The 18,671-nt window shown below is 37.1% G+C and overlaps 1 protein-coding gene and 1 long non-coding RNA gene across 2 annotated transcripts; both read left to right on the top strand.

The window, feature by feature from the left end:
• The first annotated feature begins 5,572 nt into the window (after positions 1 to 5,572).
• Positions 5,573 to 10,752, top strand: LOC138929275 (uncharacterized). Its single transcript, XR_011445692.1, has 3 exons — positions 5,573 to 5,773; positions 6,356 to 6,731; positions 10,622 to 10,752. It is a non-coding gene; the product is annotated as an uncharacterized lncRNA (long non-coding RNA).
• A 4,451-nt stretch (positions 10,753 to 15,203) lies between these two features.
• LOC108074904 (G2/mitotic-specific cyclin-B-like) lies at positions 15,204 to 18,357 on the top strand. Its single transcript, XM_017167132.1, has 4 exons — positions 15,204 to 15,494; positions 15,539 to 16,264; positions 16,779 to 16,847; positions 18,298 to 18,357. The coding sequence occupies exons 1-4, from the start codon at positions 15,204 to 15,206 to the stop codon at positions 18,355 to 18,357; spliced, it is 1,146 nt and encodes a 381-aa protein (XP_017022621.1).
• Positions 18,358 to 18,671: the final 314 nt, after the last annotated feature.

The following is an 18,671-nucleotide window of genomic DNA, read 5'->3' as shown; positions in this document are numbered from 1 at the left end:
CGCGGAAGTGTCGCCTTAAGAGAGTATAAGAGTTTTTTTAATTAATTTATTTTTTTTGTATTTATATAACTTCATAATTTTCTTTATTACATTTACATCATCTTAAATTTAACATATTTATTTTATTTCCAACCAGGGGTTGCTGATAAATTTTGTTCATATCTTGTTCGTAAGAATTCGGGAACTTTCGTTAACCAACACCTATACAAAAGAAAATTAAAATTAAATTATTTGTATTTATTTATTATACTATTTTCAATAATACCTTAGTATAGCTTTAATGAGTTCCGTACAAATGTTGGCACATCGCTCCCACATATTTGTTCCAGTTTGTTTTTCTGAAACAAAAATATATATATTTAGTTTGGTACTCTTAGATAAATAAAAAAGAAAGATAAAGTTAATCCATACCACTTATTCCATCGTCTCTTCGTCAGATAGTAAGGGTGCCAATGAATCATAGCTTTCAACGCTATAATATTCTTCACAACTAATAACAAAAGTTTTAATATTTTTTTCACTTCTTTCACTTATTTCACTTGTTTCACATGTTTCTTGTTGTCCTGTTTCGGAAGTTTCATAAAATTTAAAACGTTTTTGGGGTCGCTTTGCTTCGCGATTACTACGATTTTCAATTGCCTCGATGATGAACTCATTTTAGTTTAAAATAATATAAAACAAAAACAAATTAATAAAACAAAAATCGTTAACCGAAGAATTAAAATACAGATCGACCGCAAAGACAAAAGAACGAAGTCAAACTAAATGAACATAGAAATATTGAAAGACGTTCGGTTGGCACTCCTATTCTCACTCAAATGTAATGCAATTTGTTTTTGTAAAACTCTTTTGCTTTTGGACGCATTCTCTGCTTTGCATCTATGTACGGTACTTTAATCCCTGATTCCTTCATTTCCTAGTTTTTAACGCTGCTTTAAGAGTCGCCAAATAATCGCCACCACGACTCTCAGAAGACTCTTCTTGGGGATTTTCGTAAGTAAGTCCTCCAGCAATCGCCACCGCGATTCCCAGAAGACTCTTCTTCGGGATTCCTAAAAATTATTTCACCAATGATCGCGACCGCGACTCCCAGAAGACTCTTCTTGGGGATTTTCGTAAATAAGTCCTCCAGCAAACGCCACCGCGATTCCCAGAAGACTCTTCTTCGGGATTCCCGAAAATTATTTCACCAATGATCGCCACCGCGACTCGCGTAAGACTCTTCTTGGCGATTTTCGTAAATAAGTCCTCCAGCAATCGCCAAAGCGACTCCCAGAAGGCTCTTTCTGGCGACCGGCGATTCGAGAATCGCCAAATGGTTGGCAGGGATGGCCCTTTTTTACAACGCCTCCCTCCTGGCACCCCAGCAACAATTTCCCTCTGACGCTACTTCAACGCTTGATATCACATAGCCATGGCCAGAATGGCAGCTTCTCCTAGCCATTTTTCCTAGCCATTCCTATTCCCATTCTGTCACTTGCCCCGCCCACTTTATTTTCCCCTCCCCTTTCGGCTCGGCACTTGTCGCTGCATACTTTCGAGGGCCTTCCAAGATGAAATCAACAGAAAAGTCGGGGAAAGGTTCTATTATTTCTAGCTCTCTCTCTCTCTCTTTTATTTCTATCTCACTCTTTACAATTATTGTTTAATATATATTTATAAATCAATATGTATGTTTTTTATATTTATAAATATTTTATTACAATTTTAAATCAAAGAAAGCCTTATGGAAGAAGCTTTTATAATTTTAAAATTCATATAACTTTCTATTCAGTCTAAAATATTGATTTATTTAAATAAATAAAATCAAATAAATACTATTAAACCATAGATATGAGTATATAAATATTATATATCAATTTCTAAGGCCTCACATTTAAGATTTTCCTAAGGATATTCCTGAGAAAAGCTCATTAGCTGCTGTTAGAAACTTACTACATCTCCGGCCTCTCTCTCTATAATTCCTTAGACTTTCTGCAATATTTTTTATAATAATCATTTTTTGCCCGTCTTACTGCGCAGTCAAGGAAGGGTGAAACGTGTGGGGTAAGGGGCAGGCAGGGAGACAAGTGCCAGGTGAGGTGGTTGCATCATCAACGCTGGTGCAGGTGTCACGCCCAGTCCGGACTGTCGAGTGCGCTTATGGCTGTCATGACGCCCATAACATTGTCATCAACATTAGTTTTCCCTCTGCCTGTGTCTGTGTGTGTGTGTGTGTGAGTGCTGGTGTGCGTGCGTGTGTGTGTGGAGTGCGTGGAATGGCAGAGGGGAAACCCCGTTTGGCACGCTCTTGCCTTTGCTGCTGTTGACATCGTCACAAAAATTGGTGCAAAAGGCTTCAGTCTGCTGCTGGTTTGTACTTTGCTACACTGGCCCAAAAATGGTATTAAATATAATTACATATTTAGAAAAGCTTAAAGAATGTTTTTTAGGTAGGAAAACATTTTTAAGACATTTTATTTTTATGTTTTTATCTAACTTACTTTGTATTTTAAAGTATTTATACAATTAATATTATTTTAAAAATATGGCTAAGCTTTACAGGCTTTTTTCTCAGTGTTTCTTGGCCATCTTGGCTTGTTTTACGTCTTTGCACTATTTATTGGTAGCAAAACAAAAGTAGGCTATGCTTAAAGTGAACCCACAAAAAAAGGAAAATATAAATATTTTCTAATACTAAAAAAATCTTTAAAAATATATCATTAAATTAAAACTAATAATTTATTAAATAACAAAAATATTTCATAGAAAACATGAATTTTCCCAAGGCTACAACAGGGCGTATGAGTGATGTGAGCACATAAAACAAAGAAAATAATTATAAAAAAAAATGTAAATATTAAAAAATAAAAACTAAAAAGCGATTTGTGGTTTTCTTTATTTAATTTATATTTTTTCCAAATTTATTTATTACTTTTACCAGAGCCAAGGGACAGCTCTTGATAGTTGTCTCTAGGGCTTAGCTTTTATCTTCGGTCCGTCCTAAGCTCACACACTCTCTACCATAATTAAGCGTTGACTATTTGTAATTTTTAATAAGACAGCCAAGGGTTTTGCTCTGTTTTTTAGCCCCTTTCCAGCTTGTTTTTATATATATTTTTTTGTATTTTTTTAACGACAAAGCAGCGCCCATACACAATATAAAATAAGCATGAATAATTAGAATATGTTAAGTGTTTGGTGGGTGGCGGCGGCGGCCTAGCACCGCATATTGTATATATATATACACACATACACACACACACTCGCACACACACATACAGGTGCTTGAGTGTTGGCCCACCTGACTTTTTGTCATTCAAATGAAAACTGTACATACGTTGTCGTCATCGTTCTCGGATTCTTTGTCGTCACAGTCATCATCAACACACATACAGAGAGAGGCAGTGCACACACCTATACCTCACACACACACACCAACACACACAGAGGCACCTGCTCTGATTGCTTTGTTCAGCGCATTTTTTTTCCTTATTTCTTATTTCGCTCACAATTCCTTTTCTCTGTTTCAGTTTCTGCATCTTTTTGCATTGCATACACTTAGGCGCGACGAGTGTGTGAGTGTGTGTGCTAGCTATGTGTGTCTGTGTGTGTGTGTGTGTGTGTGTGCTGCATAGAAAAATTTACAATGCAATTGAGTATGCAAATATTGCCTACTTGTCATGTAGACAAATACACAGTCAGCTCACCGAGTCCATCTCTTTCTTTGGCAGAAGAACTGCATACATATGCATGCTGTGTGTGTGTGTATCAGTGTGTGTGTGTGTGTCTCAGTGTGTATTTGTTATTGTTGAAGGCGCTGCATTGTGATTGTCGCAATTTTCCAAATTAAAATAACAATATGGCTAAATCTTGGCGAGCAGAGCTATAGAAAGCAGAGGATTCATAAAAAAATGAGAAAAATAAAATAGAAAATATATCAAGAATAAAAAAAGAAGGAAGAAGAGGAGGGGAAGAAAAGGTAAAATATTATTATAAATTATATAACTAGTATAATATTTTAATAAAATAAAATTAGTAACAAGAAAGGAGGCTGGTTGAAGCTGAATATTAAAACCCAATATTAAAACCGGGCTAATACAAAACCCCTAAAGCCTTAAAATATATTTATATTAAATTTAAGTAACCTAGAAATATACCTTTAATTTGTATTATGAATTTAAAAAAACATATTTAAGTTTGAAAACAATTATTTGAAACCAAAATATAGATTTATTTAAAGCTTAAAACTATAATTAATAGGACTTTATTTAAAATACTTTTATGATACAAATTTAAAGGGATTTGAGGAAATTTAATAATACAAAAAATATCTAAAACTTTTATAAATTTAAAAAATAACATTAAAGTTAAGAAGCTAGTAATTTTCGACTTACGTATATAATTTTTAAGCTTTAAACTATTTTTAATCGGGCTCAAAAGTCTTTAAAGTACTTTAATAACATAAAAATATACCTTAAATTTATTATACATTTTAAAATTAATATTAAAATTGGAAGCTAATTTTTTAAGCATTTTTTGTAAGCTTAGAACATTTTTTAATAGATTTTCATTCAAAAAATGTTCGAATAAAAATAATTTTAAATAAAAAAGGAACTTAGTAAATGCTTAAATTTAATTTATATTAATTTAATAAATTTATAATAATAATGCCAATATTTACAAGAGGTTCCCCTTGAAAACCTACACTTATCAGACACTTTTTTTTATATATTTCCCCCACCCACTTTCCCCCCCTTTGCTCATCTCAAGTTTTAGCATCCTGTCGCGGCTGACATTTGTGCTGCTGCCATTTATTTATTACAAATTGTTTGATATTAAAAATGTATGCCAGCGAAACTTTTCGCAGCGAGTAAATCATTATTTCCGGCAGGATCTGGGATCCTGGGATCTGGGGGTCCTGGAACAATGGTTATATTTGTTTTTCCGGGTTCGAAGGCCTCCCCTCCCTGCCCTGCCCCCACATATGCATATAGAATGTCAGGAAATTAATGGCACTTGGCGGAATTTATGGTCGCTCTGATATTTATGCGTCTTCTTCGTGAGAGGTCCTTGGAGACCAGGGCTCGATATGCCAAACCCCAACCAACAAACCAACCACCCACCACCCACCATCCCCAACCCCATTCATTAATGGCCTTGTTAGGGCCTCACCTCCCCCTCCCTGCAGTTTTTTAGGATCTTTGTTTTTTGCCTGGAAATAAATTCAATTTGCCAAATGCCCAAAAACGCCTGGACTCGTAATAAAAATTAATAACGAAAACGTGTCGGGGCCGAAAAAAGCGACTAATATGACTTGGCACAAACGGCAAACAAAAAAAATAATAATAATAATAACGGAGAGAAGGGTTGCCAGGGCCCGGTCACGGTCACATACTACTATACTATCTTCGTCCAATAAAAATCAAACAAATTATGCCAACACAAACTAGATTTCGTAGCTCCTCTTTATGCGTTCCGTTCCCTGGTCGCCCGGTGATTTGCTCAATAACCCTTGTAATATAAACACAAAGCCCACATGGAATCGCCATGACATGACTTCTTTTTTCTCCTTTTTTTGGCAGCAGTCCATCAGGGTGCAAACAGCAAACGGCGATGGAAAAAAGGACATGACTTGGAAATCACTTAATCTACTTGGCCAGGACAAACAAAGAAAGTGAAACCGAAACCGAAACCCTTTCGACTTGAGGGTCCTTGCTGCCGGTTACCCACCAAGAAAAGGCCAAGAAAAAAGGCTAAAAAGGCAGACACATGCGGGCCTGCACTGGGAAATGTAAGTAAGTAGTGACTTGAACTCTGACTGGAAATATTTTTAAAAGAGGAAATTTAATTAGTTTTTTTTTTTAAGCATTTTTTAGAACATTTTTAAAGAGATCTTAGCTAAAGAAAAAATACATTTTGATTTGTTTTATATTAAACTGAAGGGATTTTTTATTTATTTTTAATTTTTATACATTTTTACGCTACCCAAAACCTATTTACATATTTTTATAAGATTTTAGGCTACCTGAGATTTTATAAAAATAAATAAATAAATACAAAATCGCATTTAATTAATTTAAAACATTTTAAAAACTATTACGAAATCCCTGTATAATAATATTTATTAATTTTAAATATGTTATTTAACAATTTGAAATACTTAATTAATTTTAAATATATATTACTTAACTATTTGTAATTAATTTATTAATTTTAAAAATATTATATATCTATTTTAGAAGTTTAATTAATTTTAAAAATATTTTTAAACTATTTCAAGACAAGAAAGAGGACTAAAAGTAGACTTTACACATAAAAAAACTCATAAATAATAAAATTGTAATGTGAAATAATAAATATTCTTATTTTTCAGGCTTCGATTTCTTCCAGTACCTTTCCCTGAGTGGGTTAAGGCCACCCAGGGGGCAGGGCGGGAAGGGACTTGGCCGAAGGACATCCGCACTGAATAAACAAACCATGACAACGGCATATTTCACATATATGGGCATCGAAATTATTGCAAATCACTAAAACCCACAACGAACAACGCTGGAAGGAAGAAATACAAAAAAGAAATCCGAAAAGGGGTTGGCGTCGTAATTGAATTCAATCAAAATTGTTTGGTCCATCAAACAGACAATTACAAGCGATACATTCTGAGGGAATTCGCCAGGATATATAGCCATCATCATCCCCCCCTGGAAGGACACACACGTAGACAAGCAATTTGTCAATCGGTGGATATATATGTAAGTATGTATATAAGTTATATCACAACCCCCGCGAGTGGCAATAAAAAAGGGCAAAGAGTTGGGTGGAAATTTAACCATAAGCGATTTTAGGGGATTTCTATAGAGATGGATTAGAGATGTGCCGGAAAAAGGATATATCTGAGCCTTGAAATATATATTTTGGGGTATATTCTAAAGGAAAAGACTAAGAAAAATCATAGTGCATAGTCTTAGTCTTAGCTTTCTTAAAATTCTCCAGGTTATTCCTTGGCAGATCCTGCAGGATCTTCTTAATCTTGAAACTGATCTAATTCTTTCATAAAATAATACAAATTGTATTTATTATTCTCTTCCTTTGCCGCTTGACCTGCTGCCCTTCTACAAATTTTCTTCGCCTGACCTTTGCCTTCTCCCACATCCTTTGGTCCTGGGTCCCTTTCTCCTTCTTCTCCTTTATTTTTTTTTGTGCAAAATCACTTGACCAATTTGTCAAGTGGCACTAAAAGCGGGGTTGCGTCTGCGTCTACGTCACTTTTTTTTTGTGTGGATATTTTCTTGTATATTTTTTCGGGGGTTGCCTGCTGCTGCCGCGTGCTACTTTGTCGTCCTGTTTGCGGTGGTCTTTTGAGAGTTTGCCATTATCCTTGTTACAATTTGCATGCATTGTGGTGCCATTGGGTGAGCCACACCCCCCTGAAGTTCTTTTCTATGCAGGGGAAAGAAATTCGGATCCTAGAAAATTAAGAAAAATCGAAGATAAGCTGTGGGATTTTATTGAAATAAAATTGAGGCTTATTTATTAAATTGATCAAAGAAAATTAATTTTAAATATGTTACTTAATTTTTTTTTATATTTTATTAATGTTAAATATATTTTATAATTCATTTATATACTTATTTAATATAAAATACATTTTTCAACTATTTTAAGATAAGAAAGTAGACTTTACCCATCAGAAAATACAATAAATATTAAAATTGTAATGTAAAATAATAAATATTACTATTTTCCTTGCTTCAATTATTTTTTCTCTCAGTGCAAACCGTATCTAGCCTAAGAAAAATCCAAAGAAAAACGAGCAAGCCATTCATCCATACATTCCATTTTATTCCATCTCACCGAGAGAGGCCAGTGATAAAAAATCCACTTGTCATGGCTGCGCCACCACCCTTAACCCCTGCCTGCCCCCAGCCTTTCCCTCTTCTTTTATTTTTTTTTTTGGCCACTTATGCCCCGGCTATTTGCTTATTTTTTATGATTTTATTAGCTGCAAAAACAAGCAATCCTGCAACAATGTTTATTGGTTATATAGTGTCCTCCAAGGAACGGGGTTCGGGGTCCGTCCTGGTCTTTGATGTGCCCTTAAAAATCATAAGCGTGAGTTATGCTTTATGCCCACGATTTGTCCGGGGTTGTTGGCCCCTGTTCATACATGCCATATATTCCCCATATATATATGCCATATCCTGGGGCAAATTGCTACAGCGATTTGCCCTGATTTGTGTGATTTGATTCCATTTGATTGTGCCAAGTAAAGTGAACTGATGTTCTGATTTCACTGAAGCAATCTGGAAGCTATTGAATGGATTGAAAATTGTTAGGGTTAAGGAAGGGATATTTGTAGATTGTCTTCTTTTTTTTTTTTGTTTTTGTAAGTACAATCTACAATCCCCGTAGACGCAGTATTTTGGCATACAAATTATTTTAATTGGATTGAAGTCCCCGTTAAAATGTAATTTCTTGTGTGTTCCTGCTTAAAATAATATTTTTTCTATAGTAAACTAGATTTTTCTTAGATTTTAAATATAAATTTGGTATTTTTGGGGTTTTTGCGGAGGCCATCTGTGGGCCGAAACGCGAACTATAACATTACAAACTGTTCCCAGTATAAACTCAGCATTACAAACTGTTCCCAGTATATACTCAGCGCAAAAGTATGCCTTGAACTGGCACCTCCCGGTTCTTGCAAATTTATTCAGCCCAAAAGATGCTGAATCATCGCAAAGATCAGCGCGATCGGCGCGTGTTGTTGTTGTACAATTGTTGTTGTTATATAGAGGATGTGGTTGTTGTTGTTGTAGGCAAAATTAAGAACCCAAATCTGGCCAAATTCAGTACAATTCATAAATTTTTCGATTTAAAGTAACAGGCGAACAGAAACAGCAGAAGGTGGATTTTATTTATGCAAAGCAATATTTTTTCACTCAATTCCTATACTTCCACTCATTATTTTCACTCTTCGCCACAGATTAGCTCATCTGAGCTTTCGGCCACTGTGTTCGAAAGTTGTTCGAAACTAAGAGAGTGAGAGAGCTTGAGAGCAGCGGTTACCATAACTCTTTGACTCAATGGATTTCCAGAGCTGCACGTCAGCTACGGTCGCCGCACTCCTGTTCTTTGCTCGGCACTTACGGCCTTTGGGGATTTGGAGAGCCGAAATGAGTGCACAGCATTGTTTTCACTCAAATTCAACATTTCTCACTCATTGCACAGATCAGGTCGCTAATTCTTTGAGAGAAACGATTAAAGTTACTCAAAGACGTAATGAAAACGAACAACTGTTGTTGTTGTTAAATGCATTTATTGTAAAAATATTGTGTTTATTGTTGTAGCAACAACAAGGTTTTAATTTGAACATTTTCAGTACAAATTCATACATTTCTGGGAGTCAAGTAACAGGCGAACAGAATCAGCAGGAGGTGGATTTACATTGGTGCAAATCAATATTGTCACTCAATGTTAATACTTCCACTCACTGTTTTCACTCTTCGCCACAGATCAGCTCATCTGAGCTTTCGGCCTCTGTGTTCGAAAGTTGTTCGAAACGAAGAGAGAGAGAGCATGAGAGCAGCGGTTACCATAACTCTTTGACTCAATGGCTCTTTAGGAGCAACGATTAAAACAACTCAAGTTACCGTATTGCTCAGAGCTGCCGTCACCTACGGTCTTCGCTCTACTGCTCTTGAGTGCACACCATTATTTTTACTCAAATTTAACATTTCTACTCATTATCTCACTGATTGCATAGATCAGCTCGATGACTTTTGAGAGCAACAATTAAAATAACTCAAAGACCCAATGGAACCGAACAACTGTTGTTGTTGTTAAATGTTTTTATTGTACAAATATTGTTTTTATTGTTGTAGCAAAAACAAGACTTCAATTTGTACATTATCAGTACAAATGCATACATTTCTGGGAGTCAAGTAACAGGCGAACAGAAACAGTAGAAGGTGGATTTACGTTAGTGCAAACGAATATTTTCACTCAAATTACGATATTTCCCTTGGCTGCGCATCTCAGATACGGTCTTCGCAAGTAATGGGATGCACTCATCTTTACTCTTTAATTTGCGTAAGACCGTAACTGGCGAACACAGAGCAGGAGAGCGAAGGTCAGCTCTCGCAGCGCTAAGCGGAATCGTAATTAAGAGAATAAATAACGTGCTCTTAACTTTGCTGCTTAATGCCCCGAAGATCGTAACTAACGAACAAAGAGAAGGAGAGCGAAGATGAGCTGATGCGTAGATCTGAGAGATATCGTTAATTGAGCAAAAATAATATCGTAATTTGAGTGAAAATATTCGTTTGCACTAAATAAAATCCACCTTCTGCTGATTCTGTGCGCCTGGTACTTCACTCCCAGAAATGTATGAAATTGTACTGAAAATGTCTTGATTTCAGCCTTGTTTTTGTTACAACAATAAAAACAATCTTTTTACAACAATATTAATAAATAATTATTTAAACAAAAATGAGCCAAAAATTAATTTTCAATGGTTCATAATTCAACCAAAAATTCATGAAATTCAATTTGGAAAGCTGTTCGGAATTAGTTTTTATAAGCTTAACAAAACTGCATACTTAATTTAATATAAATACCTACCAATAATTTTATATAATTTTAGGATCGCCAGAAATGAAGCTGGAGGAGCGAGCAGCTGGCAGGACAGACCTCAACCGGATGGCAGTAGAGAGAGACGGTGATCGGATCTTGGCTCCGAAACCCTGCAGCAGGCGTAAATAATTCAAATATTTATAAAGACAATTTAAATATGTAAATGTAATTGATTTAAGACACAAATATGAATCAATAAAAGAACGTGAAATCAATGTAGAAAGGTTTGTTAAAGGCGGCATTCATTTGGGGGCCTTGGGATTGTTTTGGGGAAAAATCTAACTGTTTTTTAAATTATTTTAACTGCCAAATTTGAATTTGAATTTAACTGCCAAATTTGAATTTGAATTTAACGACGATCAGTTTCAGTGTGCCCAGGTGCAGTTGTAAAATAAATCCTAAATTTGGATTCAAAAGGTTTGAGTCTCCGCTAACGTGCGCAGGCTCCGAAATGGTTTGAAACCTGGACAAAATTTACAATATGGTCACACTGGCACGTTTTTCGTGGCCCAAAGTTTTTATAACAGTTTATACCAGTTTTCAGTTGCTTGCTGCTGGTTTCTGTTCGCCTGTTACCCCAATTTGGGAAACGGGCAATTTGCATGGAAATGTTCGGAAATTTGGATGGGCTGCTGTAGGGATGTTGTTGTAAAAAGGTTGTTGTTGCCATCAAGCTGTTGTTGTCGGCAACAAATAGGTATAAATGAATAATAGGAAATATAACAGTTTATACCAATTATTATTTTTGGACAAAAGTTTTTATAACAGTTTATACCAGTTTTCAGTTGCTTGCTGCTGGTTTCTGTTCGCCTGTTACCCCAGTTTGGGAAACGGCCAAATTGGATGGAAATTTTTGCTCACTTGCATCAGTGATGCTCAACTGTATCAGTGATGCTCATCTAGCTATATTGCAATATTGGAAGGCTAGAAATTGGGCTTTGCATCAGTGATGCTCATTCAGCTATATTTCAATACTGGGAGAAAATAGCTAGATGAACATCACTGGCAGTTAGTGCGATGCCATTTTGTCCCAATAATGCAAAATAGCTAGATGAGCATCACTGGCAGTTAGTGCGATGCCATTTTGTCCCAATAATGCAAAATAGCTAGATGAGCATCACTGGCAGTTAGTGCGATGCCATTTTGTCCCAATAATGCAAAATAGCTAGATGAGCATCACTGACAGTTAGTGTGATGCCATTTTGTCCCAATAATGCAAAATAGCTAGATGAGCATCACTGACAGTTAGTGAGATGCCATTTTGTCCCAATAATGCAAAATAGCTAGATGAGCATCACTGGCAGTTAGTGAGATGCCATTTTGTCCCAATAATGCAAAATAGCTAGATGAGCATCACTGATGCAGATGAGCATCACTGATCGTCGTTAAATTCAAATTCAAATTTGGCAGTTAAATTCAAATTCAAATTTGGCAGTTAAATTCAAATTCAAATTTGTCAGTTAAAATAATTTAAAAAATGTAACAAATTCTAAAAAATGTAAAAAATCTGAAAAAAATGTTTAAAATTTAGAAAAAAAATTTTAAAATTCAGAAAAAAACTTTTAAAAATGTAGAACAAAATTTTAAAAATTAAAAAAAGTTATTTTAAAAAATCAGAAAAAAAATTAGATTTGGCTTTCAACAGATTTTTTCCCAAACAATCCCAAGGCCCCCAAATAAATGCCGCTTAAACCACACAATTCCACATTGATTTCCCTTTTTTTATTGATTCATATTTGTATGTTCCATGAATTACATTTACACATTTAAAATGTATTTATAAATATTCCAATACTTTACGCCTGCTGGGCTTCAACTAGCCCGGAGCCAAGATCCGATCACTGCCATCCGCTTGAGCTCCGCCATCCCATCTGCTTGCTCCTCCAGCTTCACCTCTGCCGATCCGATGATCATTAATCAACAATTACAATGATGACTAGGATGAACTTGTGCTTCGCAGATCGCTGCGCATAATAAGAGCATAATAAATAAAGTTATGTAAAATTAAATTAAACTATTTAACTTTTTTGTAATTATAGGTAAGCATTTTAGCAACTCAGAACAGTTTTCCAAATTGAATTTCATGCATTTTTGGCTGACTTATGAACAATTGAAATTTTAACATTTCTTCTCATTATATAACTCATTGCACAGATCAGCTCACTGATTCTTTGAGAGCAACGACTAAAATACTCTCAAAGACCCAATGAAAAAGAACAACTGTTGTTATTGTAAAATGCATTTATTGTAAGAGTATTGTTTTTATTGTTGTAGCAAAATCCCGACATCAATCTGGCCATTTTCAGTACAAATTCATACATTTCTGGGAGTTAAGTAACAGGCGAACAGAATCAGCAGGAGGTGGATTTGCGTTAGTGCAAACGAATATTTTCACTCAAATTACGATATTATTTTCACTCAAATTACGATATTATTTCCACTCAATTAACCATATCTCTCAGAGCTACGTATCAGCTCGTCTTCGCTCTCCTTCTCTTTGTTCGTTAGTTACGATCTTCGGGGAATTAAGCAGCAAACTTAAGAGCACGTTATTTATTCTCTTAATTACGATTCCGCTTAGCGCTGCGAGAGCTGACCTTCGCTCTCCTGCTCTGTGTTCGCCAGTTACGGTCTTACGCAAATTAAAGAGTAAAGATGAGTGCATCCCATTACTTGCGAAGACCGTATCTGAGATGCGCAGCCAAGGGAAATATCGTAATTTGAGTGAAAATATTCGTTTGCTCTAACGTAAATCCACCTTCTACTGTTTCTGTTCGCCTGTTACTTGACTCCCAGAAATGTATGCATTTGTACTGATAATGTACAAATTGAAGTCTTGTTTTTGCTACAACAATAAAAACAATATTTGTACAATAAAAACATTTAACAACAACAACAGTTGTTCGGTTCCATTGGGTCTTTGAGTTATTTTAATTGTTGCTCTCAAAAGTCATCGAGCTGATCTATGCAATCAGTGAGATAATGAGTAGAAATGTTAAATTTGAGTAAAAATAATGGTGTGCACTCAAGAGCAGTAGAGCGAAGACCGTAGGTGACGGCAGCTCTGAGCAATACGGTAACTTGAGTTGTTTTAATCGTTGCTCCTAAAGAGCCATTGAGTCAAAGAGTTATGGTAACCGCTGCTCTCATGCTCTCTCTCTCTTCGTTTCGAACAACTTTCGAACACAGAGGCCGAAAGCTCAGATGAGCTGATCTGTGGCGAAGAGTGAAAACAGTGAGTGGAAGTATTAACATTGAGTGACAATATTGATTTGCACCAATGTAAATCCACCTCCTGCTGATTCTGTTCGCCTGTTACTTGACTCCCAGAAATGTATGAATTTGTACTGAAAATGTTCAAATTAAAACCTTGTTGTTGCTACAACAATAAACACAATATTTTTACAATAAATGCATTTAACAACAACAACAGTTGTTCGTTTTCATTACGTCTTTGAGTAACTTTAATCGTTTCTCTCAAAGAATTAGCGACCTGATCTGTGCAATGAGTGAGAAATGTTGAATTTGAGTGAAAACAATGCTGTGCACTCATTTCGGCTCTCCAAATCCCCAAAGGCCGTAAGTGCCGAGCAAAGAACAGGAGTGCGGCGACCGTAGCTGACGTGCAGCTCTGGAAATCCATTGAGTCAAAGAGTTATGGTAACCGCTGCTCTCAAGCTCTCTCACTCTCTTAGTTTCGAACAACTTTCGAACACAGTGGCCGAAAGCTCAGATGAGCTAATCTGTGGCGAAGAGTGAAAATAATGAGTGGAAGTATAGGAATTGAGTGAAAAAATATTGCTTTGCATAAATAAAATCCACCTTCTGCTGTTTCTGTTCGCCTGTTACTTTAAATCGAAAAATTTATGAATTGTACTGAATTTGGCCAGATTTGGGTTCTTAATTTTGCCTACAACAACAACAACCACATCCTCTATATAACAACAACAATTGTACAACAACACGCGCCGATCGCGCTGATCTTTGCGATGATTCAGCATCTTTTGGGCTGAATAAATTTGCAAGAACCGGGAGGTGCCAGTTCAAGGCATACTTTTGCGCTGAGTATATACTGGGAACAGTTTGTAATGCTGAGCTTATACTGGGAACAATTTGTAATGTTATAGTTCGCGTATCGGCCGACAGATGGCCTCCGCAAAAAGATCGCGATGCTTGAGCATCTTTTGGGCTGAATACATTTGCAAGAACCGCAGGTACCAATTCATGGCATACTTTTGAGCTGAGTTTATACTGGGAACAGTTTGCAATGTTATAGTTCGCGTTTCGGCCCACAGATGGCCTCCGCAAAAACCCGAAAAATACCAAATTTATATTTAAAATCTATGAAAATTGTTAGTTTACTGCCATTTCGATTTTCGTTTAAGCAATACCAATCTCAGCAACATTCGATTTTTAAAGTGTACTTTACTTAAATCGGAGCAGCTTAGTTTAAAACAATTACATATCGAAGCAAAAACCACGCGTTTTGCAGCAAAATAAAAACGCGCTCAACAAAAACAAGTAAAAAATCGATCAAGCCTCTGCTTCTTTGTGTTTACATATTGTTTGTATAGTTAAAAATACCAATCAAGATGATGGCCACATCTATGAACGAAGAGAATTCCTGGGAGAACTTAAACCAAGTGCAATTAAAGAAATTTACAGCACCTTCCCAGGAGGCCGCTTTAGGTGACCTACAAAATCGCGACATTACCGTCAAGGATGTGCCCAAGCCCGTGATGGGTGTTGCTGGGATTCGTCCGAAGCCTGTGGCAGCTGCTGTCGTTCAAAAGGAGCCGGAGGTTAAAAAGGATTCGGAGGTGCTGGCCTTTTTCATCTCAACCAACGCTCCTGCTGCCACCACCACCAAGCCATGGGAAGGGGTCGAGGGTATCGACGCAAATGAATTCTTTTTGATCTGTTCCAGATGGAGGAGGAGCAGCCCATCTTCAGGGATCACTTGGCGGGCCAGAAGGAGGTATCGCACGAAATGCGAGCGGTGTTGATCGACTGCATCAACGACGTTCACCAAAACTTCAACCTGGCCGCAAAGATCTTCCAGCTGGCAGTGGCCATCATTGATCGCTACCTGCAGGTGGTCAAACGCACCCAATTGGAGTTGGTTGGCATCACAGCCCTCTTTATGGCCACCAAGTACAAGGAGTCCATTCCGCCGGCAATCGAATGTTTTGCCTTTATCATCAATGATAAAAATATCACCGACACGGTCCGCCAGATCTGCCAAATGGAGCTGCAGATCCTTAAGGTCATCGGCTGCAACTTGTCGCGACCGCTGCCGTTTCGTTTCTTGCGCAGCTACTCGAAGGCTGCCGTCGCAGAGGATGAGCACCATGCCATGGCCAAGTACTTTATCGAGTTGGCTTCCATGGATTACGATCTGGCCAGCTACAGGCCCTCGGAGATTGCCGCTGCCTCGCTGTTCCTGTTGATGCAGTTGATAAATGGAAACAACCAGGCTGCCAAGGGATTCAACGATGGCCACTGGACCCCCTCCCTGGCCTTCTACTTCAATTTTCTCATTCCCCTCGCTCACTCACTTCCCTTTTCGAAAAAAAAGAAGAGCAGAATTCATTTGAGCCTTGGCCATTTCATTAACTGGCCAAATGGCGAACCGAAAACGCTGCGGCGATTAGTTCACAGTCATAACACACGGCTGATTCGCATTCGCAGTCGCTCTGCTCCCCCCTGAAACTATAAAATTTTATGACTTTCTACAGGCTGGCCACACTGGCACGGGCACACACTCACGCTCAATTGGTTTCTGGTTTTTTCCATGTTTGCAGGTAGTTTAAGCCCCATTCTCACTCCCCCCGCCGGTGGTGGTGGCCTTTGTTGGCCAAATTGCGCAAAATGTTAACAAGCAATTGAGCAGACAAACAAACAACTGTTGCCCTCCGGTATGGGTGGAAAATTGCAGGCATTTTGGTATGGGTTGGGGGCCAGGACCTGGCAGGACACAACTGGGGGAGGTGGTGGTGGTCTGCCTGCCTGCCTGCCTGCCTGCCGCGTTGATTAGTTTAACGCGTCCAACGTAGCGGAAAGTTGCGACGTCTGCTCATTAAATTGAACCGGCCTTATTAGTTTGAATGTCCTTGCCGGCGTTGCCCCTCGTTGAGCGCTATAAAATGTAATTTTATATTGAGCAGGGCTACTTCATCGGCAGCTCCCTGGTCTTCCTGGCCGTATGCGGTTTTTATGGCCGTCGAGGCGATCAAGTACAGTCCAGTTTGCACGGAGAAAAAATATGGTAGTCTTGCATTTAATTACCACATCGATAATATAGCATAGTAAAGTATGCAAATATTTGAATTTTATTTTAATAAATTATTTTAATAATTAGCTGCGGGTATTTTTTTATTAAATAAATAACTTTACAATCATTTTACAAGTTATATTTTATCAAGGCCCAGAAAATACTTACTTTAGATACTGTGGAACCTCAATAAATCCAAATTTCAACTATAATTCCCAACTAGTTCTGGTTATTATTTATTTTCATAAATTATTTTAATTAATAACTGCAAGTACATATGTAATAACAAAATAATTATCTTAACATATATTTTATTTATTATTTTTATATATATTTTTTTTTATTTATTATTTGTATTTATTATTTCTATACATTATTTTTATTTATTAGTTTTATTTACTATTTTTATTTATTTATTATATTTATTAATTATTATTATTTACTATTTTTATTTATGTATTTTATTTTATTCATAATTCTTAATTATTATTTTTATTTATTATTATTTCGAAAAGCCCAGAAAATACTTACTTTAGATACTGTGGCACCTCTATAAATTCAAATTCCAACTATAATTCCCAACTGGTTCGCTACACATCCTCGATTCAAACAGAAAAAGACCCATCCGAGTGATGGAAATGGGAAGACAGCGAGCTTAACTTTCAATATTGACACAAGTTTCGGCGCTCCGGCTTCAGTTTATCCACCCGCTGGCGCATAATAACTGTCAAAAATCTTTCAAATTTTAATCAACTTTATTTTTAGCCCAGACACAGCAGCCCCAGTTGAAACTTTGTTGGCTTCTCTTCTCTCATCCTTTCCTTATGTATTTTTTTCCTGCCTTATTTTTGGCAAGCAAACAAACACACATGAACATTAATGTAAATGTGCGACGCAGGATGCCAGGATATGCCGTCGCCTCGCTCTCTATCCTCTATCCTGGCTGCTGGCTGAAAAAGTATTAAAGACGCATTTAATTAAGTTGAAATTGTTGGCTGAGGCGGCTTCCAGGGCGGCGTTTGTGGTGGTTAAACAATCAGCCAAGTTTCCTTTTGGCCAGGTAATCAGGAGGAGACCAAAGACGTCTTCAAACTTAGGTTTCCCATATCTCTGTGACAACTTGTTCAATTTTCTTTTTTTGTTTTAATATTTTCTATAAATCTGTATTTACATTTTTGGTTAAACTGTACTTCCTGGCCCTGGCCAGAGCAATTACCATAAGGCATCTATCTCCGGGACTCCCACCCCCCAGGACCGCCAAAAGATGCCAGAAAACTTTGATATATTGTCAACTATGTTTGCCCAGGGCTTAGGACATCGTCCATCCCCCCGATTTTGCCGCTACTTTGTCTTGTGCATGCCAACAATAATTTTTGATTAAAGATGAATTTTTAATTTAATGTATCTCGCAGATAGAGACGCTCAGCCGTTGGCCACCGCCACCGCCATCGCCGTATCCGTATCCGTGGTAAAAGCACGATGGAAAAACATCAGGGAAATGAGGGAAAAAACGCACGAAAATGTTTTTTAATCTCAACGGCAAACGGAAGCGGAAATCAAACGACCAGAACAGCGGCCGAAAAAGCAAAAAAAAAAAAGTCCAGAAGAAGTCAGAGTTGGAGTTGGGGGGAATCGGTGTCGGTGGGGCGGGGGTTCTAGGACCAAAGTATCAAACAAAATTTTTAATGTCTTCTTCGTCCGAGTCTCGTTTTTGGTGTCTTCTGCCTGGGCGCCTTGTTAAAAAGCCCGCGAAATTCCACCCCCGCCTGCCCATTTCCTTGTTTCC

This window comes from Drosophila kikkawai, chromosome X (genome assembly GCF_030179895.1).
Source record: "Drosophila kikkawai strain 14028-0561.14 chromosome X, DkikHiC1v2, whole genome shotgun sequence".
Taxonomy (NCBI): domain Eukaryota; kingdom Metazoa; phylum Arthropoda; class Insecta; order Diptera; family Drosophilidae; genus Drosophila; species Drosophila kikkawai.
The sequence above is the reverse complement of the archived record's forward strand: the minus strand, read 5'-3'. Positions and strand labels throughout refer to the sequence as shown.